Source organism: Anolis carolinensis, unplaced genomic scaffold, assembly GCF_035594765.1.
Source record: "Anolis carolinensis isolate JA03-04 unplaced genomic scaffold, rAnoCar3.1.pri scaffold_10, whole genome shotgun sequence".
Lineage (NCBI taxonomy): Eukaryota > Metazoa > Chordata > Lepidosauria > Squamata > Dactyloidae > Anolis > Anolis carolinensis.
In genome coordinates this window covers 8122321-8148731 of record NW_026943821.1, presented here as the reverse complement: position 1 = coordinate 8148731, position 26411 = coordinate 8122321, and the positions used below count along the sequence as shown (strand labels likewise).

Genomic DNA, 26411 nt, shown 5'->3' with positions numbered 1-26411 from the left:
ATAGACAGACAGACAGACAGACAGACAGACAGACAGACAGACAGACAGACAGACAGATAGATAGATAGATAGATCGAAAGATAGATCAATAGATCCTCACAAAAGTCAACATTGACATGGAAATACAACACCGCCTGAGCTCTGCAAGTGCAGCATTCTTCCGAATGAAGCAGAGACTGAGGATCAGGACATCGGTAGGGAGACCAAGGTGCTTGTTTACAAAGCTATTGTCCTCCCAACCCTGTTATACGCCTGGAAATGTGGACTGTCTACAGACGTCACATTCAACTCTTGGAACGATTCCATCAGCATTGCCTCCCAAAAATCCTGCAAATCCCTTGGGAAAAACCCAGCATGCGGACAAATGTCAGTGTGCTGGAAGAAGCAAAGACCACTAGCACTGAAGTGATGCTCCTACGCCATCATCCCCACTGGACTGGCCACGTTGTGCGAATGCCCAATCATCATCTCCAAAAGTAGTTACAATACTCCCAACTCAAGAACAGAAAACAGACTGTTGGTGGACAGGAAAAGAGATTTAAAGGTGGGCTTAAAGCTAACCTTAAAAACTGTGGCATAGACACTGAGAACTGGGAAGGCTTGGCCCTTGGGTGTTCTAACTGGAGGACAGCTGTAACCAGCAGTGCTGTGGAATTCGGAGAGGCAGAAATGGAGGGTGAAAGAGAGGCAAGAGGAAGGCCAATTCTGAATGGGACTGCCGTCCACCTGGAAACCAAAGTCTTCACTGCAGAAGAACATGCAGGTCAGGAATAGGGCTCTATAGTCACCTACATGTCCACTGCCAAGACACTACACTTGGAGGGCCATCATACTCTGACAATGAGGGATTGCCTAAGTAAGTAAGTAAGATAGATAGAGGTTGTTTTTTCCCTGACCTTAAGTTTAGTCGTGTCCAACTCTGGGGGTTGGTGCTCACCTCCATTTCTAAGCTGAAGAGCCAGCGTTGTCCATAGACACCTCCAAGGTCATGTGGCTGGCATGACTGAATGGAGCACCGTTACCTTCCCACTGGAGTGGTACTCGATAGATATTGCTGGGGCCCTTAAACCATGGTGGTTGTCAATGTATGTCCATCAATGATAGATAGATGGATGGATGGATGGATGGATGGATGGATAACTAGATAGCTAGATGGAGGGAGGGATGTAGGATCCTTAAACCCATCATATGTGGTCTTAATGTTATTCTCTTGGAGACCAGGCTTTGAATCCCTGCTGGGCACACTCTCTCACCTTCTGAATAAATCTTGCCAATACCATCATGAGACGGGATCGGTTTGAGCAGAATAAATAGGTGCTTTACCTTTTTCCCTAAAACATTTTGCAAATCAGTGTCCTTTCTTTGGGCCCTTCTATACTGCCATATAACCCAGAATATCAAGGCAGATAATCCACAATGTCTGCTTTGAACTGGATTATCTGAGTCCACATTGCCATATAATCCAGTTCAATGTGGATTTTATACAGCTGTGTGGAAGGGGCCTTTGGGTCAACAAACTCTACTTATCACATGCAAACACTCATCTGAAAACAAGGCCAGCTTTGTAGAGTCCCTCTCAGTAGACTGGGGAGAGTACACTTGTCCAAAGTGCTGATAATGATCAGCAACTTAATAATTGACCCTGCAAATGTGAAAAGCTGGTTGTGTATGTTATTTTGACCATTTCCACTGCATCCACCAACGCAAGCATCTACCTTGACTAAAAGGTGGCCTACCTGGTCAGAGAGGCTGGCACAAGACCCGCCAAAATCTTCTAGGTCGGACTTGGAGCCGCCGTCTCGGTCATCAATGACCAGGTCGATGGGCATCTTCCCCTTGAGGCAGGTGATGTAGCGGTGGCAGAAGTTGTCACAGAGGTCATGTACCTGTTGCCGATTCACAACAAAAGGAGCCCAAGTTAAAACAACAATGACAACAACAACACAATATCCTAAGATTTCAGCAAGCTAGAGTTACTGACTGGTCATTTGCTTCAGAAGGGTATCAAGCCAGAATCCTTTTCAGATATGATTGGCATTGAATTCTCCCAGGCAGGAATCAGCCAGGCTTTGAAGCTGCAAGGCTTTTCAATGCTAATCAAGATAATTAATTGCAACATTCACACTTGCCTCCAACAGACAAGAGTTCTTTCTCCCACCATGGACTTTTCAGATATATAAACCAGCAAGTGTGAATGTTGTAACTGGCCACCTTGCTTAGTATTGAATAGCTTTGCGGCTTAAAAGCCTGGCTGCTTCCTGCCTGGGGGAATTCCATAATATAAACCTCACTGGCCTGGCTTCTGATATACCTCACAACTTCTGAGGATGCCTGCCACAGATGTGGGTGAAACGTCAGGAGAGAATGCTTCTGGAACATGGCCATACAGCCTGGAAAACTCACAGCACCCCAGTGATTCCAAGCCTTCGACAACACATCATAATTGTATCACTTTGATAACATTTGGAATGCTATGGCCATTTAAAGTGGACTAAAGTGCTATGATTGCATAGTGTGGAAGTGGTCAAGAAAACATTGCTTGTCATTTCCCCCCAAAAGGGAAACATTCCCCAAACACTCTTCCCTTCCTGACTTTCTATTTGAAATCACACAGCCTGCCATCTCCTTTTTTCCATTTGATTCTTCCAGCCGTAAGACATTGAGGGTGTTGAGAAAGAAGAAATAACACGAGATATAAAGCGTTGGTTCCTCTCCCGTATCTCAGAGTTCGTTTCAAACCTTCGCCTGAAGCGCCAAGATCCAGAAAGTTGTCTTTCTCTCTCTTTTTTTTAATTGGACACCTGAGATTCTCCAGATTTGAAAACTTCAAATCTCAGAGTATTTTTTCTTTTTGGTTTGCCTGGGGGAGGCCATGGTGCCGGTTCTCTATACTCTAGGAAAACAGTTGTAGTGGGACAGGGCTTGACCTAGTTTGGAGCTGCATGGAAAAGCTGGAAAGGGATGAATGGTTTCCTTTGGGGGGGGGACTTGAATGGGGGTGTCCTTCCTAGAAGCCGAGTCTAGAAGCTGGGGTTTAAATCCTTCTGAACTCCAGCCCCTTTTTCTTCCTTCCCTGGGATAAAGGACTTAAGCCCCAGCTTCTAGACTCGGCGGCTGACCAGCAGGGGCCCTCTGTGCAAATCAAAGGGTTAATTATCACATTAACAAGGGATTTATCAGGTTACAAACACAGGGTTTTATTGTACGGGTAACGAGCTCATTACTCTGGCAAAAAGGGGGACCCGGGTCTGACCTTCTCCATAGAAGCTGGTGGGCTTGGCGGATGTGGCCCGGGTCAAACTGGCACCTCTGTTTAGGGGAATTGGGGCGGGGGGGGGGGGTGTGTGTGGAGAGAGTCTGTTTCCTACCCCTCACTTATTTCCCACAGCTTGGGGGAGTTAATTTGGGTACAACAAATCCCAGCATGCCCAGTAAAGGATCACCAGAGCCATTATTTTGTACCTTTGTTTTCTGATTTACAGAAAGCCTATCACAGGGTTTGCTTGGCAAGATTTGCTCAAAGGGGTTTCGCCATTGCCTTTCTCTGAGGCTGAGAGAGTGCAACTTTAAGCTCATCCTTTGGGTCTTCATTGCCTTCCTCTGAGGTTGAGAGAGTGCATCTTTAAGGTCATCCATTGGGTCTTCATTGCTTTCCTCTGAGGCTGAGAGAGTGCAACTTTAAGGTCATCCATTGGGTTTCCATTGCCTTCATCTGAGGCTGGAAGAGTGCAACTTTAAGGTAATCCATTGGGTTTTCATTGCCTTCCTCTGAGGTTGAGCGAGTGTAACTTTAAGGTCATCCATTGGGTTTTCATTGCCTTCCTCTGAGGTTGAGCGAGTGTAACTTTAAGGTCATCCATTGGGTTTTCATTGCCTTCCTCTGAGGTTGAGCGAGTGCAACTTTAAGGTCATCCATTGGGTTTCCATTGCTTTCCTCTGAGGCTGAGAGAGTGCAACTTTAAGGTCATCCATTGGATTTTATGGCCTTCCTCTGAGGTTGAGCGAGTGCAACTTTAAGGTCATCCATTGAGTCTTCATTGCCTTCCTCTGAGGTTGAGCGAGTGCAACTTTAAGGTCATCCATTGGGTCTTCATTGCCTTCCTCTGAGGTTGAGCGAGTGCAACCTTAAGGTCATCCATTGGGTTTTCACTGCCTTCCTCTGAGGTTGAGCGAGTGTAACTTTAAGGTCATCCATTGGGTCTTCATTGCCTTCCTCTGAGGTTGAGCGAGTGCAACTTTAAGGTCATCCATTGGGTCTTCATTGCCTTCCTCTGAGGTTGAGCGAGTGCAACTTTAAGGTCATCCATTGGGTTTTCATTGCCTTCCTCTGAGGTTGAGCGAGTGCAACTTTAAGGTCATCCATTGGGTCTTCATTGCCTTCCTCTGAGGTTGAGCGAGTGCAACCTTAAGGTCATCCATTGGGTTTTCACTGCCTTCCTCTGAGGTTGAGCAAGTGTAACTTTAAGGTCATCCATTGGGTCTTCATTGCCTTCCTCTGAGGTTGAGCGAGTGCAACTTTAAGGTCATCCATTGGGTCTTCATTGCCTTTCTCTGAGGTTGAGCGAGTGCAACTTTAAGGTCATCCATTGGGTTTTCATTGCCTTCCTCTGACGTTGAGCGTGTGCAACTTTAAGGTCATCCATTGGGTTTTCATTGCCTTCCTCTGAGGTTGAGCGAGTGTAACTTTAAGGTCATCCATTGGGTTTTCATTGCCTTCCTCTGAGGTTGAGCGAGTGCAACTTTAAGGTCATCCATTGGGTTTCCATTGCTTTCCTCTGAGGCTGAGAGAGTGCAACTTTAAGTTCATCCATTGGATTTTATGGCCTTCCTCTGAGGTTGAGCGAGTGCAACTTTAAGATCATCCATTGAGTCTTCATTGCCTTCCTCTGAGGTTGAGCGAGTGCAACCTTAAGGTCATCCATTGGGTTTTCACTGCCTTCCTTTGAGGTTGAGCGAGTGCAACTTTAATGTCATCCATTGGGTCTTCATTGCCTTCCTCTGAGGTTGAGCGAGTGCAACTTTAAGGTCATCCATTGGGTCTTCATTGCCTTTCTCTGAGGTTGAGCGAGTGCAACTTTAAGGTCATCCATTGGGTTTTCATTGCCTTCCTCTGAGGTTGAGCGAGTGCAACTTTAAGGTCATCCATTGGGTTTTCATTGCCTTTCTCTGAGGTTGAGCGAGTGCAACTTTAAGGTCATCCATTGGGTTTTCATTGCCTTCCTCTGAGGTTGAGCGAGTGCAACTTTAAGGTCATCCATTGGGTTTTCATTGCCTTCCTCTGAGGTTGAGCGAGTGCAACTTTAAGGTCATCCATTGGGTTTTCATTGCCTTTCTCTGAGGTTGAGCGAGTGCAACTTTAAGGTCATCCATTTGGTTTTCATTGCCTTCCTCTGAGGTTGAGCGAGTGCAACTTTAAGGTCATCCATTGGGTTTTCATTGCCTTTCTCTGAGGTTGAGCGAGTGCAACTTTAAGGTCATCCATTGGGTTTTCATTGCCTTTCTCTGAGGTTGAGCGAGTGCAACTTTAAGGTCATCCATTGGGTTTTCATTGCCTTTCTCTGAGGTTGAGCGAGTGCAACTTTAAGGTCATCCATTTGGTTTTCATTGCCTTCCTCTGAGGTTGAGCGAGTGCAACTTTAAGGTCATCCATTGGGTTTTCATTGCCTTCCTCTGAGGTTGAGCGAGTGCAACTTTAAGGTCATCCATTGGGTCTTCATTGCCTTCCTCTGAGGTTGAGCGAGTGTAACTTTAAGGTCATCCATTGGGTCTTCATTGCCTTCCTCTGAAGTTGAGCGAGTGCAACTTTAAGGTCATCCATTGGGTCTTCATTGCCTTCCTCTGAGGTTGAGCGAGTGCAACTTTAAGGTCATCCATTGGGTTTTCATTGCCTTCCTCTGAGGTTGAGCGAGTGTAACTTTAAGGTCATCCATTGGGTCTTCATTGCCTTCCTCTGAGGTTGAGCAAGTGCAACTTTAAGGTCATCCATTGGGTCTTCATTGCCTTCCTCTGAAGTTGAGCGAGTGCAACTTTAAGGTCATCCATTGGGTCTTCATTGCCTTCCTCTGAGGTTGAGCGAGTGCAACTTTAAGGTCATCCATTGGGTTTTCATTGCCTTCCTCTGAGGTTGAGCGAGTGCAACTTTAAGGTCATCCATTGGGTCTTCATTGCCTTCCTCTGAGGTTGAGCGAGTGTAACTTTAAGGTCATCCATTGGGTCTTCATTGCCTTCCTCTGAAGTTGAGCGAGTGCAACTTTAAGGTCATCCATTGGGTCTTCATTGCCTTCCTCTGAGGTTGAGCGAGTGCAACTTTAAGGTCATCCATTGGGTTTTCATTGCCTTCCTCTGAGGTTGAGCGAGTGTAACTTTAAGGTCATCCATTGGGTCTTCATTGCCTTCCTCTGAGGTTGAGCAAGTGCAACTTTAAGGCCATCCATTGGGTCTTCATTGCCTTCCTCTGAGGTTGAGCGAGTGCAACTTTAAGGTCATCCATTGGGTTTCCATTGCTTTCCTCTGAGGCTGAGAGAGTGCAACTTTAAAGTCATCCATTCGATTTTATGGCCTTCCTCTGAGGTTGAGCGAGTGCAACTTTAAGGTCATCCATTGGGTCTTCATTGCCTTCCTCTGAGGTTGAGCGAGTGCAACTTTAAGGTCATCCATTGGGTCTTCATTGCCTTCCTCTGAGGTTGAGCTACTGCAACTTTAAGGTCATCCATTGGGTCTTCATTGCCTTCCTCTGAGGTTGAGTGAGTGCAACTCTAAGGCCATCCAATGGGTTGCCACTGCCTTCCTCTGGGTCTGAGAGAATGTAACTTGGTTAAGGTCACCCAATGGGTTTCCTTTGACTTCCTCTGAGGCTGAGAAAGTGTGACTGAGATCATCTCATTGGTTTCTAAAGCTGAAAGAGTGTGATTTGCCTAACGACAACCAATTCATTTCCATGGCCTACCTCTGTTATTCTGTATACATCCACAGTATATAATGGAGTTGACGACAACTTTAATGGCCATAGCTCAATGCTATGGAATCATGGGAGTTGTAGTTTTGCAAAGTCTTTTGCCTTTCCTGCCAAAGAGCGCTGGAGCCTCATCAACCTACAGTCCTAGGATTCCATAGCCCTGACCAACGGCACTCAAAGTAGTGTCAAACTGCAGCGTAGAGGCATCCTAAGATTTTATGGTCCCACTAATTGTAATGATGGACCTGGTAAAAAATACAGCACTGGGCTCTGAGTCTATTTTTAAAATGTCTCCTTTCCCACTTCCCCACTTGTTCCCATATGAGGAGATACAGTACTTCAAAATTGGAGCCAGCTGTTTCTGTCTGAGTGAGAAAGGGAAATTATTTGCAACAACTTCTTTTTTCTTGGCTGCAGGATAGCTTGGGTCTTGTTTGGTTTTGAATTCTATTGTTGGGTTTCTCCCAGGAGGGGACTTTGGATTTTCTCTTCGCTCTTCCAAGGACCACCTTGGACTTTAATGAAGTTTGCGCCAAAAAAAATGTGTGGGACGAAGCATTAATCGGCCTAGACTAGTGTGGCCAGAGAAACTGAGCTTTCCTTTTGTGGAAAGAAAAATGCAAGTTTCTGTCCCTCATGGCTGCAAAAATAGGAGTGAAAGTTGTGTGAGTGACGCATGAAGTATAGGAATTGATAGGATCTGACTCTGGTTGTCGGCTGGAGAGTAAATATGTTCTGGGTTTAAGTCCAAACTTTAAAAGACTTATCAAAGATGCAAAATCTATTATAGGGAATAAGATTTAGCATGTGTTGTCAAAGGCTTTCATGGTTAGAATCACTGGATTGCTGTGAGTTTTCTGGGTGGTATGACTGTTCCAGAAGCATTCTCTCCTGATGTCTCACCCACATCTATGGCAGGCATCCTCAGCGGCAAGTGAGGTTTATATACCTGTGGAATAATGTCCAGGGTGAGAGAAAGAACTTTTGTTTGTTTGAGGCAAGTGTGAATGTTGCAGTTGGCCACCTTGATTAGCATTGAATAGCCTTGCAGCTTCAAAGCTTGGCTCCTTCCTGCCTGGGATAATCCTTTTATGGAAACCATGAAGTTGAGCAAAATCTGGCTACCAGCATTAAAAACAGGACAATAAATAAATATCAACACTAAAAAAATAGAGGAATTCCAGAAAGGAAACAATCAGGGCCAGTTAACATCTCCCAACAAAGGCATATTCAAGGCATATTTGCAATTCAAGACACATTCTGCACAACATTCACACATGGCTTTTTTGCATTGGGGAAAATGCATTTTTGTCAAGAAAAAGGAAACATTGATCTTAACTAAAATACTTTCCTTTCCAACTGAGAAAGGACAGCTATCCTTTCTATTACACTATGTAACATGATTTTTGTTCCTGGGTTATAAATGTCATTTCCTAATTTGTTCTATCATAAAAACATGGAAAAGGTCTATTCAAGTTCCAAAACTTTGTTCTTGTGGGACATCCTGCTATAGAACATTTTGCGATAGTTTTCCAATTGATATCTAATTGAGTCTCAATCAATTCAACCTAGTTTGTGGCAGGCACAAAAACGAAGTTTCTGGAGTAGAACAACTACTTTCAAAGCAAGTGACACACAATTAAACAAGAATAACACTTTCAAACCAGGGACAGAATTGTTCAAATGTTGTTATATAGTGTTATCTACATATAACAGCAAAGGTTCCACAGATCAAATGTTGTTTTCTACGCAAATCAACCAATGCAAGTTTTGTGCAGAATAAATCCCAAATCGCAGTTTTCTTTCTGCAGAAAAAACATTTTCTGAAGATAACAACCGCATGCAGATTTTGTTTAAAAAATTAATCCAGAATGATAAAGATTCTTATCCTGATATTCTTCTCAACAATTGAAAAACATGGGCATCTTTGAATATTTTAAAACGTTCTTTCTATTACTAGATCAGCATCAACCCCAAAGTGGATTCAACAAGCCCTGGATGTGAGAGCCATCCATTGTACTTTTCAGATTTCTTGACAGAAATCAGGGGGAAATTGTAAAACAGGTGAGGATTTCTGAACAATTTGAGTAGCAATTGGGAACCTCTATAAAATTTGTTCGATTTACATAATTTATTTTGTTGTTGTTTATTTGTTCAGTCACTTCTGACTCTTTGTGACCTCATGGACCTGCCCATGCCAGATCTCCCTGTCGGCAGTCGCCACCCCCAGCTCCTTCAAAATCCAGATTTTCTTGGTACAGAATTTCAAAATGTTCATAGCACTGAATACACAGCAGCACCACGGCTCTGAAATTCTTCACAAACTTGATTTCAGTTCCGAGTTCAGTTGCTCTATCCATGGAGCAACTGCAATAAAGAAGGAATACTTTCTACCTACTTTGTGAAACTTTTTAATCCCTTGGGTTGCTGTAAGTTTTTTGGGCTGTATGTTCCAGAAGCATTTTCTCCTGATGTTTCACCCACGTCTATGGCAGGCATCCTCAGAGGTTGTGAAGTCTGCTGGAAACTAGGTAAGTGGGATTTATATATCTGTGGAATAATGTCCAGGGTGGGAGAAAAAACTCTTTGTCTGTTGGAGGCAAGTGTGAATGCTGCAATTGGCCAGCTTGATTAGCATTGACAAGCCTGGCAGCTTCAAAGCCTGGCTGCTTTCTGTCTGGGGAAGTCCTTTGTTGGGAGGTGTTAGCTGGTCCTGGTTACTTCCTGTCTGGAATTCACAACAACCCCGTGATTCCAGCCACAACAACCCTGTGATTCCAGTCTTCGACAACACATTATTTGTATTATTTATTGTTACAAAATTATTTTAATGTAAGAGACCTTGAGCTTTGTTGGGACGAGAGGTGCTCTATCCATGGAGCATATCTGCAATAAAGAAGGAATACTTTCTACCTACTTTGTGAAACTTTTTAATCCCTTGGGTTGCTGTGAGTTTTTTGGGCTGTATGTTCCAGAAGCATTTTCTCCTGATGTTTCTGTTGCAAACTAGGCAAGTGGGGTTTATATATCTGTGGAATAATGTCCAGGGTGGGAGAAAAAACTCTTTGTCTGTTGCAGGCAAGTGCGAATGCTGCAATTGGCCAGCTTGATTAGCACTGACTAGCCTGGTGGCTTCAAAGTCTGGCTGCTTTCTGTCTGGGGAAATCCTTTGTTGGGAGGTGTTAGCTGGCCCTGATTGTTTCCTGTCTGGAATTCCCCTGTTAATCCCTTCTTTGTTATAAAAAAAGGATTAGTGATGAAAGCAGAGGAAAGGGATCCAACGAAACCTGAAAGCAAACCCCTGTACCTTTTCTAACTCCAGAAGGTGGAACCTCAGCACTTGGATGGCCTGGATCATCTGAAATTTAAAAGAAGAAGAAATGTTTGGTTGCCAAAGTGCAATGAATCCAGATGGAGGGACGTTGTCCTTTTCTCATCTGGATAAGAAACTTCAGGATTTTGAACAAACATTTCCCAAACTCTATTTGGCCCCCACTGGCTGCCAATTGCCGACCTTTGGGATAAAGCAGCCAAGAACGTTGGGGAAAGTGAGGCACGTAGGTAGGAACAGGGGGAGAGTTACCAACAAAAGAGACTGAAAGACCTCCCCAGTCCTTTATGAAACAGAAAAGGATGTCATATCCACAAGGAACACAGACAGAGTGCTTGATGTTTTCACTTTTATTGGCCAAAAAAAAGAGAGATCGGAAAATAAGAAGGCATCCTTACCAAATTATCCAGCTCAGGATTGGAAGAAAATAAGGGCTTTTCTGTCCTAACCTAAAAATAGAGATTTGGGGAGTGGGGCGAGAGGAGGAGAAGAAAAGAGACGGAGTGTTAGAAGAGGCCAAAACATGACAGAGGAAAGTATGAGGTGCGCATCGTTGCAAAGTCTGTTTCTCTCATTTTCCCAGAAACTGTAAAGTTAACAACAAAAATGTGACTCTCTCTCTCTCTCTCTCTCTCTCTCTCTCTCTCTCTCTCTCTCTCTCTCTCTCTTGTCCCCAGAGAGATCCAGCTGGCAGGAGGATGTATATTTCACTTTCAAGAGTTTGCAACCTCCCCGTTCCTCCCCCTGGAAGCCCCCTGCGCTCTTCAAATTCCTCCGCATTCCTCCTCCCTCCTCCCAAGGCCAGTTTTCCACCACATGGCTGTCATTTCAGACAAAATCCTGGTGCTAAATGGTTGCAATGTACTGAACAGACCCTGTCGTCTTTCCAACATAAATCTCTCCCTTGTCAAAGCTACAATAAGAGCATTGCAGATTCGGAGAGTGAGCATTTCTGGTCCATGGGCATATCCTCCTTGTGGAGAGAAATAAACATAATAATAATAATGATAATAATAATAATAATATAATAATAATAATAATAATAATAATAATAATAATGAAAATTGCACAGACAGACTACAAACAGAGGCACAACTACGTGGCCCAAATGATTCATTGGAACTTATGCCTCAAGTACCACCTTCCAGCAGCAAAGAACTGGTGGGATCACAAACCTGCAAAAGTATTGGAAAATGAGCAAAGATACTGTGGGCCTTCCGAATCCAGACTGACAAAGTTCTGGAACACAACACACCAGACATCACAGTTGTGGAAAAGAAAAAGGTTTGGATCATTGATGTTGCCATCCCAGGTGACAGTCGCATTGATGAAAAACAACAGGAAAAACTCAGCTGCTGTCAGGACCTCAAGATTGAATTTCAAAGACTCTGGCAGAAACCAGTGCAGGTGGCCCCGGTGGTGATGGGCACATTGAGTGCTGTGCCAAAAGATCTCAGCCGGCATTTGGAAACAATAGACATTGACAAAATCACAATCTGCCAACTGCAAAAGGCCACCCGACTGGGATCTGCGCGCATCATCCGAAAATACATCACACAGTCCTAGACACTTGGGAAGTGTTCGACTTGTGATTTTGTGATATGAAATCCAGCACGTCTATCTTGTTTGCTGTGTCATAATAAAATAATAATAATGACTTCTGATTTTGTGATACGAAATCCAGCATATATATCTTGTTTGCTGTGTCATACTGTGTCTTTGTGTCAACAACAACAACAACAATAATAAGGCATACCCAGCCAGTTTTAAACATTAATTTTAAACTCATGTCCAGTGTTTTAATCTCTGCCCTGTGTATTTAATATATATGTTATAGAAATACATTTTAATATGTTTATTTATAAAAAATTTGCAATGCTTATGTGTTTTGACTTTGTTGTGATCTGACTCAAACCACAATAAGAGGCGGGTAAGAAATAAAATTGTTGTTGTTGTTGTGTTGTCAAAAGCTTTCATGGCTGGAATCACTGGGTTGCTATGACTTTTCCAGGCTGTACGGCTATGTTCTAGAAGCATTCTCTCCTGACATTTTACCCACATCTATGGCAGGCATCCTCAGAGGTTGTATACACCTCCCAACAAAGGATTTCCCCAGGCAGGAAGAAGCCAGGCTTTGAAGCTGAAAGGCCAATCAAGGTGACCAGTTGCAACATTCACACTTGCCTGAAGAAGACAAGAGTTGTTTCTCGCACCCTGGGCCTTCCACAGATATATAAACCCCACTTGCCTAGTTTCCAACAGACATCACAAACTCTGAGGATGCCTGTCATAGATGTGGGCGAAATGTCAGGAGAGAATGCTTCTGGAACATGGCCATACAGCCTGGAAAACTCACAGTAATAATAATAATATTACTACTACTACTACTTTGCGGTCTCAGAGGTATAGAGACCAGGTTTGATTGGAGCTGGATAGAATTCTAGGCGAGAATTCCAAGAGCTGCTTGTAAGCCACTTTGAGTCTCTTTTGGGAGAGATAAAGTGGGGTATAAATAAATGCTTTAATAATAACCTAATGTGCATGTGTGCTGTGTTATTATGCACATGTAAGTATTATTATTATTATTTTATTATGACACAGCAAACAAGATAGATATGCTGGATTTCATATCACAAAATCACAAGTCGAACACTTCCCAAGTGTCTAGGACTGTGTGATGTATTTTTGGATGATGCGCGCAGATGATGATGATGATGATGATGATGATGATGATGATGATGATGATGATTATTATTATTATTATTACTATTAAGTGGCAGTCAACAGGGGAAAGGAAGTTTTTCTGAATTTTGCTAACTTGAATGAGGAGGACAAATCCCATTTATTATCAATGAAAAAGCATGATATATGATGGTTCCAACAAGCACAACATTGGAGTATTTGGGATGCATCTACACTGCAGAATTAATGCAGTTTTGACACCATTTTAACTCCCACCGCTCAATGCTATGGGAATTGTAATTTTACGTGTCTTCAGAGTTCTCTACCAGATAACACAGGCCTCTCATCAAACTACAACTCCCATGATTCCATAGCATTGAACCGTCACAGTTAAAGTGATGTCAAACTGTAGCAATTCTTCAGTGCAGACACATTTTTGGTGGTTCAAGTTGGCCAGATCATTTGAGGGGAGCTTATCTTAGCCTTGGTGGGACTTAAAAGCTATTATTTCACTCAGATGCCTCTTTCCCAATTCTGATTCCCTCCAGACAGACTGGACTGCAACTCCCATCATTCCCAGTCAGAATGTCAAAATGTTTGGCCCAAATACAGCGCTGATTTGTGTAAAATTAAAAGAAACAGAAGAAAAGAGACTGTGGATTTCAAGGCCAGACTATTCACTAGGCAAGGGCAAACTTGGGCCCCTCCAGGTATTTTGGACGACAATTCCTAACAGCCTACCGGCCAAAGTTCGCTTGAGGTGCCACGATTTGTTTCAAAATGAAACTGGCAACGCTCTGTATTACAAAACACAAAGATGGCTGGATATATAATATCTATATCCATATCCCAACCTATGCGATCTGAATCGCTGAAGAAAGGGATTTTTATCTCCATTCAATACGATCCGCGTCTCACAAATTTTAATACTCTGTACTCGCTCTTACTGCTTGAGTGATTTGATGGCCTCTAAGCCATAAACGTCACTCTGTTTGATCATCCTGGGGAGCATTTAAGGTTTAATAACTCCAAACATTATTTCTTCAAGACTCCTGAGTTTACGTACAGGTATGTAGATCAAGATACTCAGCGGAGGAGCGCCATTCATTGCAGCCTCAATCCTAAAAGCCCGGGACCAGAAGTGTTTTTTGGATTCTGGAAAATATTCCTATTTATGTAGGTAAAGGTAAAGGTTTTCCCCTGACATAAAGCCTAGTCGTGTTCGACTCTGGGGTTGGTGCTCATCTCCATTTCTAAGCCAAAGAGCCAGCGTTGTCCGTAGACACCTCCTAGGTCATGTGGCCACTGGCATGACTGCATGGAGTGCCATTACCTTCCCGCAGAAGTGGTATCTATTGATCTACTCATATTTTGCATGTTTTTGAACTGCTAGTTTGGCAGAAGCTGGGGAGCTCAACCGCCAACCTTTCAGTCAGCAAGTTCAGCATCTCAGCGGTTTAATAGGCTCCCCCTATTCATGTCCACATGCATAATAAGGAGATGTTTTGGATCCAAGTCTAACTACTCAGTGGCTCAATGCTATGGAATCCCGGGATTTGTAGTTTGCCGAGCTATCAGTACTCTTTGGCAGAGAGCTTGTAAAAATGCAGCAACTGCGACTCCACAGCACTGAGTTATGGCAGTTAAAGTGACGTCAAAATGAATTAATTCTGCAGTGGAGCTGCACTTCATAACAGGAGCGGTAGGTACTCTTGTTTTTAATCAGTCTTTTAAGAGCTATTAACTTATTGGACTTACTGCATTCAGGTCTGGGATTCAGTACCTTGGACAGCGCCTTTAAAGTTCAGAGTTGCCACTGTTAGGGACTAGATAACATTCAGTGGGTGCATCTACCTGTGGAGTTAATGCAGTTTGAAACCACTTTAACTGCCATGGCTCAAGTCTTTTCTGCATGGCAGAAGGGGATTGGACTGGATGGCCCCTGAGGTTGCTCCTATTACTATTTATTATTATTATTATTATTATTATTATTATTATTATTATTATTATTATTATGACACAGCAAACAAGATAGATATGCTGGATTTCATATCACAAAATCACAAGTTGAACACTTCCCAAGTGTCTAGGACTGTGTGATGTATTTTCGGGTGATGCGCGCAGATCCCAGTAGGGTGGCCTTTTGCAGTTGGCAGATCGTAATTTTGTCAATGTCTATTGTTTCCATTATTGTTATTATTATCATTATTGTTATAATTATTACTAGCTGTGCCCGGCCACACATTGCTGTGGCAAAGTGGTGGTGGTATTGGTTAAAAATTGTTGTGTAATATTTATTTGACATTATTTGTATTTTTAAAATTAATTTTATTGTAAGTTATCTTTTTATTTATTATATTTTATTATTTTCTTGTATTATTTTGAGTTATTTTCTGTTATTATAGTATTTTATTGTATTAATTTTTTAGTGTTTTTAATTATTTTTTAGTGTTTATTTTTTATTGGGTTGCTAGGAGACCAAGTTGGAGGAGCTTAGCCTTCTAACTGGTAGCAATTGGATAAAAGCAATTATTCCTCTCTCTCTAATTAGGACTTTATTTTTCTTTTCTTTTTGTTGTATCAACCTAGAGCCATGGATGATTGGTTGAGGTTGGGGAGCCTGTAGTTTTGTTGTTTTGTGGGTTGCCGTGATGCCATCACTCTTTTATATATATATATATTATTGACACAAATACATTGTATGACACAGCAAACGAGATATATATCCTGTATTTTGTATCACAAAATCACAAATCGAACACTCCCCAAGTGTTTAGGACTGTGTGATGATTTTTGGATTATTATTATTATTATTATTATTATTAGGTTGCTGTGAGTTTTTTGGGCTGTATGGCCATGCTCCAGAAACTTTCTCTCCTGAGGTTCTGCCCACATTTATGTCAGGCATCCTCACAGGTTGTGAGGTCTGTTGGAAACTAGGCAAGGGGGGTTTATATATCTGAAGAATAATGTCTAGGGTGGAAGAAAGAACTCTTGTCAGTTTGACGCAAGCATAAATGTTGCAATTGACCACCTTGATTGGCATTGAATTCCCCCAGACAGGAAGCAGCCAGGTTTTGAAGATGCAAGGCCATTCAATGCTAATCAAGGTGGTCAATTGCAACGTTCACACTTGCATCAAACAGACAAGGGTTCTTTCTCCCACCCTGGACATTCCACAGATGTATAAACACTACTTGCCTAGTTTCCAACAAACCTCACAACTTTTGAGGATGCCTGTCATGTGGGTGAAACGTCAGGAGAGAATGCTTCTGGAACATGGCCATACAGCCCAGAAAACTCAAAACAACCTTATAATTCTAGCCACGAAAGCCTTTGACAACACATTATTATTATTATTATTATTATTATTATTATTATTATTATTATTATTACAAAGGCTGGATGGCCATCTGTTCAGGGGTGCTTTGACTGTGTTTCTGCATGTCAGAGGGGGGGGGGGGTTGGACTGAATGGCCCCTGGGTTTGCTCATATTATTATTGTTATCATTATTATTATTACAAGGCTGGGTAGCTATCTGTTGGAGGTGCTTTAATTGTACCTTTGCTGCATGGTAGAAGGGGGCTGGATTGGATTGCCCCTGAAATACTGTTAAGTTTATGTTGGTCAAAAGGTTTGCCCATGCCAGATATATATACATTATACATCTATATATATAAAAGGGTAATTAAATTTCGGCCTAGGACAAAACAACACATCCCAAACTACACATCCCAGAAACACTAAACTTGGCAGCACAACCCCTCATCCATGCCTCTACGTTCATACAACAAAAAGAAAAGAAAATTGAAGTCCTAATTAGAGGGAGAGGAAGAATTGCTTTCATCCAATTGCTGCCAGTTAGAAGGCTAAGCTCCGCCCACTTGGTCTCCTAGCAACCCACTCACCCCAGGGGACAGGCAGAGTTAGGCCTCACTTAGGCCTCTTCCGCACTACCTATAAAATACAGATTATCTGATTTCCCACACCACCACACTTTGCCACAGCAACGCGTGGCCGGGCACAGCTACTAATATAATATAATATAATATAATATAATATAATATAATATAATATAATATAATATAATATAATATAATATAATATAAAAACATTGCTTGGGGCTGCATGAGAAACTTTTGCTCTGCTGAAAGTTTGAGAACCCCTGGTCTAGAGCAAATATGAACAGGAGAATATTCAGGAACCCCAGTGGCGCAGTGGATTAAACTGCTGAGTTGCTGAACTTGCTAACCAAAGGGTTGGCAGTTTAAATTCGGGCAGCGGGGTGAGCTCCCGCTTTTAGCCCCAGCTAGCAGTTCAAAAAATGCAAATGTGAGTAGATCAATAGGTACGCGCTCCGGCGGGAAAGTAACGGAGTTCCATGCAGTCATGCTGGCCACATGACCTTGGAGGTGTTTATGGACAACGCCAGCTCTTTGGCTTAGAAATGGAGATGAGCACCAACCCCCAGAGTTGGACATGTCCAGACTTAATGTCAGGGGGAAACCTTTACCTTGACCTTTTACCTACGATGGTTCCAACCCCTGGTTCTAACAAGAGACCAAAGTCTTTATCAAAATACTTTGATAAAGTGTTCTTTTCAGGAGGCTTTTATGCAGAGTCTGGAAGGCCATCTGTTAGGAGGGCTTTGTGTTGGGAAATCATCCTGGACTACTCAAGTCTAAATGTAGTTAGATAGATGATAGAGTTAGATTGAGGGAATCCTTTCCCTGTTTCCAAAGCATGCCTAGACAGGCTTTACTGTGTTTCACTCTATCCTGTTTACGTCACATCCTTTTTGCTTTGAAGTTAGTAGAAATGTGAATCTTTAGGGACACTAACTTCCCATTGGTCAGAATGTCTTTTTCCCTTTGTTCTTCAAGCTAACAAGAACCATCCTGCCATCTCTCCTGGCAAGATGTAACTATGTAGATGTTTGTTATTTTTCCTTTCTTATTTTTCCCTAGAAACCAGTCTATAGTAGTCTAGACAGCTCCCAAGCCTTTCTATCTACAATGGAGTTCTTTTTACCTGAATAAATACTTTTTGAACTTTTATTGAGACTCTGCAGTCCATTGCAATCCTAAAGGCTTCTCTTGCTCGCCCAGTGTAAGTAACTGTTGCATTTGAAAGCTTTGCTTTTGCTACTCTGCTGATTTTGGTGGAATCTCCCCCAGAGAGGATTAAATTGTCTAACCGCTCAGAGATTACCACAACACTTTGATTGTATTTTCCTGCATGACAGAATGGGGTTGGACTGGATAGTCCTTGGGGGTCTCTTCCAACTCTACAATTCTATGATTTTATGACTCTAAGGCCAAATAATCTCTGGCTTGTCAAAAATTGCCTCCAGAAATGTACTCTACTAACATATTTGGAGCCCTCAGTGGCGCAATGGGTTAAACCAAGGGTCCTCAAACCTTTTTAAGCCGAGGGCCGGTCCACAATCCTTCAGACTGTTGAGGGGCCGGATTATCATTTGAAAAAAAAAATACAAACAAATTCCGATGCACACTGCACATGTCTTATTTGTAGTGCAAAAACAACAACAGCAACAAGAACAATGAAAGAACAATACAATATTTCAAAATAAAAACAATTTTAACCAACATACATTTATCAGGATTTCAATGGGAAGTGTGGTCCTGCTTCTGGCCAATGAGATAGTCAAGTTAATTAGGATTGTTGTTGTTGTTGTTGTTGTTGTTGTTGTTGTTGTGTGTCTTCAAGTCATTTCAGACTTTGGGCGAGCCTAAGTCTAAAATTTATGTATTTATTATTTATTTATTTACTGCATTTATTTACTACATTTGTATCACACCCTACTCACCCCAAAGGGGACTCAGAGTGGCTTACAAATTATATGTACATACAATATATTATATTATTAGCATAGCACACTATTAGCATTATGTATTACTATATTGAACTATGCCACTATACTGTAATATTATTAGTAATATTATATGTAATATAGAACATATAATTAATATTATTATATGGTATTATTATTAGTATTATATTGTATTACATTATAATATTATTATCAATATTATATGTATATACAATATATTATATTATAAAACTGAGGGCGGGGGCCAGGTAAATGATCTCGGAGGGCCGCTTCCGGCCCCCGGGCCTTAGTTTGGGGACCCCTGGGTTAAACCAATGAGCTGCTAAACTTGCTGACCGAAAGGTCGGCAGTTTGAATCTGGGGAGCGGCATGAGCTCCCACTGTTAGCCCTAGCTTCTGACAATCTAGCGGTTCGAAAACATGCAAATGTGAATAGATCAATAGGTACTGCTCTAAAAGAAGCAATAATTGAATGTGCACAAGCAGTAATAGTATTAGGGTGGAAAGATAAATCCAAATGGTCAGTAAGTAAATGGTACCAATATATGGTGGAGCAAATGGAATTTGAAATTATGAATGTGAAACTAAATGTTGTAAAAACTAATGAAAATAGAACAAGAGAAATGGAAGAAAGATGGACAATGGTAAAGAACTATATCATGAATCAATCTGGAGATCAAGCCATAAGAAATAAGATACAAATGTTATATAGTATATAGGATGGAAATGGATAAAGATAAAGATATAAAAATTGTCTCATAAAGAAACGAATATGTAAAAAGAAAACAATCCTCGTGTTGGTGGTGGGAATTGTAAATGTTTTGTATGTCTACGGTATGTATTTTTTGTGTTTTAAAAAATAAAAATTGATTTAAAAAAAAAAATCAATAGGTACTGCTCCAGCGGGAAGGTAACGGCGCTCCATGCACTCATGCCGGCCACATGACCTTGGAGGTGTCTACGGACAACATATTTGTGAGTTAAAGAAGTATTGAGTGGTCAAGTGGCTTAGTTAGTGTATCATTGCGTGATTGAGAAGATTCACTTCTAAGGCTAGCCTCACTTCTTACTCAACCTGCGAGCGTTCCTCAACCGTTAAACCCTCCACCTCCCTCGATCCGTTCTCCCAAAACCAACCTGTTTGGCAAAGACGGCAATGTCTTCGTTGAAGGAATCTGAGGAACAGACGTCTCCTCCTGGATAGGAGCCAGAGGTATCCCTGGGAGAGCAGGTTGCCAGTTCACATTTCTCAAAGACCAGGGCCAGCAGCGGAAACAGGGGGTGCCTGCCGCAGGAGAGAAAAGGCTGAGCAAATGGCACAGACACAAACACAGCAGCCAACATTGCAGCTTGGTCCAGAAACCAGGGAAACTACCCTGTTTCCCCTAAAATAAGACATCCCCAAAAAATAAGACCTAGTAGAGGTTTTGCTGAATTGCTAAATATAAGGCCTCCCTCGAAAGTAAGACCTAGTAAAGTTTTTGTTTGGAAGCATGCTCAACAGACAGAACACCAGAGCATGCAGGATTGGTAAATGTACGTACCATAAAGTGTTGTACATGGAAATATTGGCAGTAACAAGAAATTCTTGATAGGATTCACAGTTTATCTGGTTATGCTGGTTTGTGATGACAACTACTGTACAGTATATAATAAATGTTCATTTTTTGTTCAAAAATAAATGTGAATTCTTCTTCATGGAAAAATAAGACATCCCCTGAAAATAAGACCTAGCGCATCTTTGCGAGCAAAAATTAATATAAGACACTGTCTTATTTTCAGGGAAACACGGTAGGAGGTAGAACATGAAGCAAGACCTCGGGCCTATGAGTTTTTGCATTTCTCAATCTGTCGTGCCATCAGCACCGACTGATATGTAAGAATTCCTTTTAAGATTTTTATTTATGCTTTTATTGTTACATTAAAAGTGGGGGAACAATTTAAGCAAGAAAGACAAAGACTGAAAGAAGAATGTCAGAGAAATAGTCCCGACCCAAAAAAAAAAAAAAAGGTCTTATATATACAGTCGAGTCTCACTTATCCAACATAAACGGGCCGGCAGAACGTTGGATAAGCGAATATGTTGGATAATAAGGAGAGATTAAGAAAAAGCCTATTAAACATCAAAATAGGTTATGATTTTACAAATTAAGCACCAAAACATCATGTTATACAACAAATTTGACAGAAAAAGTAGTTCAATACGCAGTAATGTTATGTTGTAATTACTGTATTTACGAATTTAGCATCAAAATATCATGATATATTGAAAACATTGACTACAAAAATGTGTTGGATAATCCAGAACATTGGATAAGTGAATGTTGGATAAGTGAGATTCTACTGTATATGTATATACATTATATCTTAGTATATTCATATATATCTAAAACAATCACCAGAGAAACCCCCATAGCATCCCACAACAAAACATATTTTTAAGCGTCTTCCAGATCCTCTGCTTAGCAGGTCCAATTTTCTCCATACTCATTCCCTGTCCAGCATTGGTGTTTTTACTTCTACTGGCCTTGGGTTGTTGTTTTCTCCTGTTCTGTAATGTTCTATTGTTTATTTTATTTATTTAATTAGTTATTTATTTTTTCTAGATATTGTTCCAATTTACTCCAATCTGTCCTTTGCCTTTTTACGTTGTTCTGTGATACTATTTGTGTCAAAATGTCCTAAAGGGCCACCCCAAAGAGCCACTCCCAAAGGGCCACCACAAAAGGCGACCCCAAAGGGCCATTCCGAAAGAGTCACTCCGAAAGGGCCACCCTAAAAGGGCCACCCCAAAGGGCCACTCACAAAGGGCCACCCCAAAGGGCCACCCCAAAGGTCCACTCCCAAAGGGCCACCCCCAAAGGACCACCCCAAATGGCTACCCCCAAAGGTGCACCCCAAAAGTCCACCCCCAAAGGGCCACCCCAAAAGGGCCACTCAAAAAGGGCCACCCCAAAGGGCCACTCCCAAAGGGCCACCCCAATAGGGCCACCCCCAAAGAGCCACCCCAAATGGCCACCCCCAAAGGGCCACCCCAAAGGACCACCCCAAAGGGCAACTCCCAAAGGGCCACAAGAAAGAAAGAAAAATGTCCATATTTTTTATCTCTAAGGCTCTCAAGTACCATTTTTCCAAGGCTGGAGTTTCTCGGGTTTTCCACAATTGTGCTAGGCATATCCTGGCGGCAGTTACCAAATATATGAACAGCTTATTCGTATTAAGATCCATCTGAAAGTCTGTAATTCCTAAGAGAAAATACTCTGGTTTTAGCTCGAACTTTTTTTGAAGTATTTTCTCCATGTAAGAATTCCTGATGGTTGATGATCACGAGCCATTCGAAATGAAGGAAAATGATTGAGTGAAGACGCATCATTGACTAGTGTTTGATTTCAAGAATCCAATAAGTCTACAGACACAGAGAAAAGGACACATTTGGGACTATTTGGTGTCCATTCATTGTATTGGCGTACAAAGAAACATCCTTCCATTGTCCACCAGCATTGCAATTTCTTTGATTCTAAGACACATGGGTTGTGTCTTAAAATCGTGTGTGCTTTGCAATACATATGTAAATAAAGCGGAGTTTTTTCTCCTGTTGCTGAAATTAGGGTGCTTCTTACCATCGATGGCATCTTAGATTTGAAGAAATACAGTATTGGAAGGGGGAAATCCTTTGGGGGCATTCCAGTATCTTTATGACCCAGTTATTTTGGCTTTGTGTTTGTTCCTGCCCATCTTTTCTGTTTACTTTGTAATTCTTGATCAGCTACGGGTCTATCTATGTTTCCATCTATGGTTGGTTTTAATTTGTTGTTGGGTTGGACATGTTCCCATGTAAGTACTTCCAGGGAGATGGGAAGCAGGATATAAAAATAAAATTATTATTATTGTTGTTGTTGTTGTTATTGTTATTATTATTATGTTTCACCCACATCTATGGCAGGTATCCTCAGAGGTTGTGAGGTATATTGGAAACTAAGCAAGGGAGGTTTATATATCTGTGGGAGGTCCAGGGTGGGAGAAAGAACTCTTGTCTGCTTGAGGTGTGAATGTTGCAATTGGCCAGCTTAGTTAGCATTGACCAGCCTTGCAGCTCCAAAGTCTGGTTGCTTCCTGCCTGGGGGAATCCTGTGTTGACACCTCTGCAGGAGTCTACCATATACCATGCAGCTGTGGACAAGTCTTCATAGGGACCACTAAATGCAGACAAGAATAAAGGAAAATGGGTTTTATGCCTCTTATATTTGTCAATTTCCATGCTGTAGAATCCTGGGAGTTGTAGTTTGAGGACTTAAGACGATGTTCCACAGAAAATGCTAAGCACCTCCTCAAAACTACAAATCCCAGCATCCTGTAGGATGAAAACATAGTCGGTGGAGTGGTAAAATGGTCCAGAGCCTAGTAATGGTTTGAATTCTGGGACTATGGAGACCTGGGTTCAAATTCTGACTCAACCATGAAATCCATTGGATGACCTTGGGTGGGTCACTCTCTCTCAGCCTCAGATGAAGGTAATGGAAAACCTCCTCTCAATATATTTTGTAATGTAAACCTTTTGAATAGTGTTGATAAAGGCTTCTCGTGCCTGGAATCACTGGGTTGCTGTGAGTTTTCCGGGCTGTAAGGCCATGTTCCAGAAGCATTCTCTCCTGACATTTAGCTCACATTCTCAGGCAGGCATTCTCAGAGGTTGTGAGGTCTGTTGGAAACTAGGCAAGTGGAGTTTATATATCTGTGGAATAGTGTCCAGGGTGGGAGAAAGAACTCTTGTCTGCTTGAGGCAAGTGTGAATGCTGCAATTAGCCACCTTGATTGGAATTGAATGGCCTTGCAGCTTCAAAGTCTGACTTTCAATAATTAAAGAACAGCACTAAAAAAAACCCAGGGGAAATCCAGACAGGAAGCAATTAGGGCTAGTTAACAACTCCAGGTGGTGGTGCAGTGTGTTAAAGCGCTGAGCTGCTGAACTTGCAGACCGAAAGGTACCAGGTTCAAATCCCGGGAGCGGAATGAGCGCCCACTGTTAGCCCCAGCTCCTGCCAACCTAGCAGTTCAAAAACACGCAAATGTGAGTAGATCAATAAGTACCGCTCCGGCGGGAAAGTAACGGCGCTCCATACAGTCATGCCGGCCACATGACCTTGGAGGTGTCTACGGACAACGCTGGCTCTTCGGCTTAGAAATGGAGATGAGCACCAACCCCAGAGTCGGTCACGACTGGACTTAACGTCAGGGGAAAACCTTTACCTACCTTAACAACTCCCAACAAAGGATTTCCCCAGGCATGAAGCATCCAGGCTTTGAAGTTGCCAGGCCATTCAGTGCTAATCAAGGTGGCCAGTTGCAATATTCACACTTGCCTCAAACAGACAAGAATTCTTTCTCCCACCTTAGACATCATTCCACAGATATATAAACCCCACTTGCCTAATTTCCAACAGACCTCACAATCTCTGAGGATACCTGCCATAGATGTGGGTGAAATGTCAGGAGAGAATGCTTCTGGAACATGGCCATACAGCCCGGAAAGTTCACAGCAAAACTACAACTTTCATGATTACATTGTAGTCAGCCATGGCAGCTGAAGTGGTGCCAAACTGCATTAAGTAACTCAAGGGATCTGTATATGATGTGCGTGCCCACAAAAAATAAGAACCAGAGGGACAAAACTCAATGGATAGTCTTTAAAAATTGGTGTTGTGTTGAGCGTGCTGGACCTTGGTCTAAGATCAGAGCAATCGATGAGTAAAATCCGGAGTCCAAACCATGGAAGGAGGGTGGTATAACGTTCTACAATTGGAAAGATGGGCAAGGGAAATAAGAAAGAAATATAAGGGAGATGGAGAACTTACAAAATTTGAGAAGATGATTAATCAAAGGGCAGGAAGTTAAGGAAAAGAAAGAACTAAAGGTATAACAAGTGATGTTTACAAATTGCGAATAGATAAAGAGCAGGAGCAGGATCACCTTAAAGAAATGTGGGAGTTAGATTGCAATAAGGAAATACACCCTCAAATCTGGAAAGAAATGTGGAATAAGCGTATATTTAAAAACATGTCTATAAGAATAAAAGGGAATTATTATAAAGTGGTTTGGAGATGGTACCTCACACCAATTAGATTAAATCAAATTGATAAGAAATACTCTAAGCAGTGCTGGAGGGGCTGTCAGGAAATCAGTACATATATACATATGTGGTGGTCCTGTAAATACGTTCAAAAATTTTGGGAGAATGTTTTTAAAGAAAAAAAGAGAAAACAGAAATATCAAACGAGTTAAAGTAACTAATCGCCAACTTGGTAACACAGCTCGGGCTGTGGCGCAGGCTGGAGAGCAGCTGCAATGAATCACTGCAATGAATCGCTCTGACCAGGAGGTCATGAGTTCGAGGCCCGCTCGGAGCCTATGTTTGTCTGTCTTTGTTCTATGTTAAAAGGCATTGAATGTTTGCCTATATGTGTAATGTGATCCGCCCTGAGTCCCCTTCGCGGTGAGAAGGGCGGAATATAAATGCTGTAAATAAATAAAATAAATAATAATAGCCAAAAAATGGAAAGGAAGGGAGGAGTGCCAATTGGAAGGATGGTATAAGGAGATTTGGGATATTGCGATAAATGATAAATTGACATGTAATATTAAAATTAAAAGAGGGTTATTAAAAAAGGATGATTTGGGGAAAATTTATAGAGTTTGTATACGTAGAAGTAAAGGGGGAAAAACCTGTAAAAGAAACAATAGAATTTTGGAAATAAATATTGTAATTGGCTGGTCTGGGGTGAAGGGATAGCACTAGGTGAAGGGTAACAAAAGGTAAATAATATGAGTATGTAATATAGTTAGAGAGTAAAAATACCATAGGAGCTATCATATACATAACTCTGTATTGCAAATTTGTTAAAGAATGTATAGGTACTGAATATGTAAAATTCAAAATTTTTCAATAATTTAAATAAAAACTGAAAAAACGAACAAACCATGGAAGGAAATACTTGGGAGGCCAAAACCAGTACTGTGCTCTGCAAAAGCTCAGTTATTTCAAAGATCTCCATCGGGGTGGAAACCCACTTCCCTCCTGCTCCGTGATTTACTGTGATTTACGTCTCCGTGACTCCAAGATCCGACCAGCCGAGGTCCACCCCTCCATCCTCCCCCTTTCCTCCTCCATCCGCCAGATTTGGATGGAGAGCGAAAAAGACAGAGTGTTCCCAGCCATACATTACACAAGTTCACGCACCATATGTTACACAAATATTTGTAGCAGAGGCCCAGCGCTTCGCAACTGCTAAGTGAGCGTCTCCGCAGAACTTTCAAGATCCCCCTACGCAAAACAAAACAAAGGAACCCCCCAAAAATATTAAGGTGGGGAGAGAGGCAAAATCCCAAAATAATTCCACCACTGCCCTGCGTTTTAAAGAGGGGGGAAATGGCAAATTAAAACTGTGGCCAGGTGTAAGCAGGGAGTTCTTCGAAAGTGAAGGGAATGCAGGCTGAGCACTTCAGGGTCTACTGGAAAAATAAGTCTTAGGGTTGTTGTATGTCTTTCGGGCTGTATGGCCATGTTCCAGAATAATAATAATAATAATAATAA

At 41.9% G+C, this 26411-nt stretch overlaps 1 protein-coding gene across 1 annotated transcript in view; it reads right to left on the bottom strand.

Moving 5' to 3' along the window:
• meis3 (Meis homeobox 3) overlaps positions 1–26411 on the bottom strand; it is an 89119-nt gene that overhangs the window by 38636 nt on the left and 24072 nt on the right. The window contains exons 3-6 of the mRNA XM_062962165.1: positions 19961–20108; positions 10685–10735; positions 10263–10313; positions 1737–1886 (exon numbers count right to left, since the gene is read on the bottom strand). Of these exons, the coding sequence (XP_062818235.1) occupies positions 1737–1886; positions 10263–10313; positions 10685–10735; positions 19961–20108 (400 nt within the window). The remainder of the gene's footprint in view (positions 1–1736; positions 1887–10262; positions 10314–10684; positions 10736–19960; positions 20109–26411) is intronic.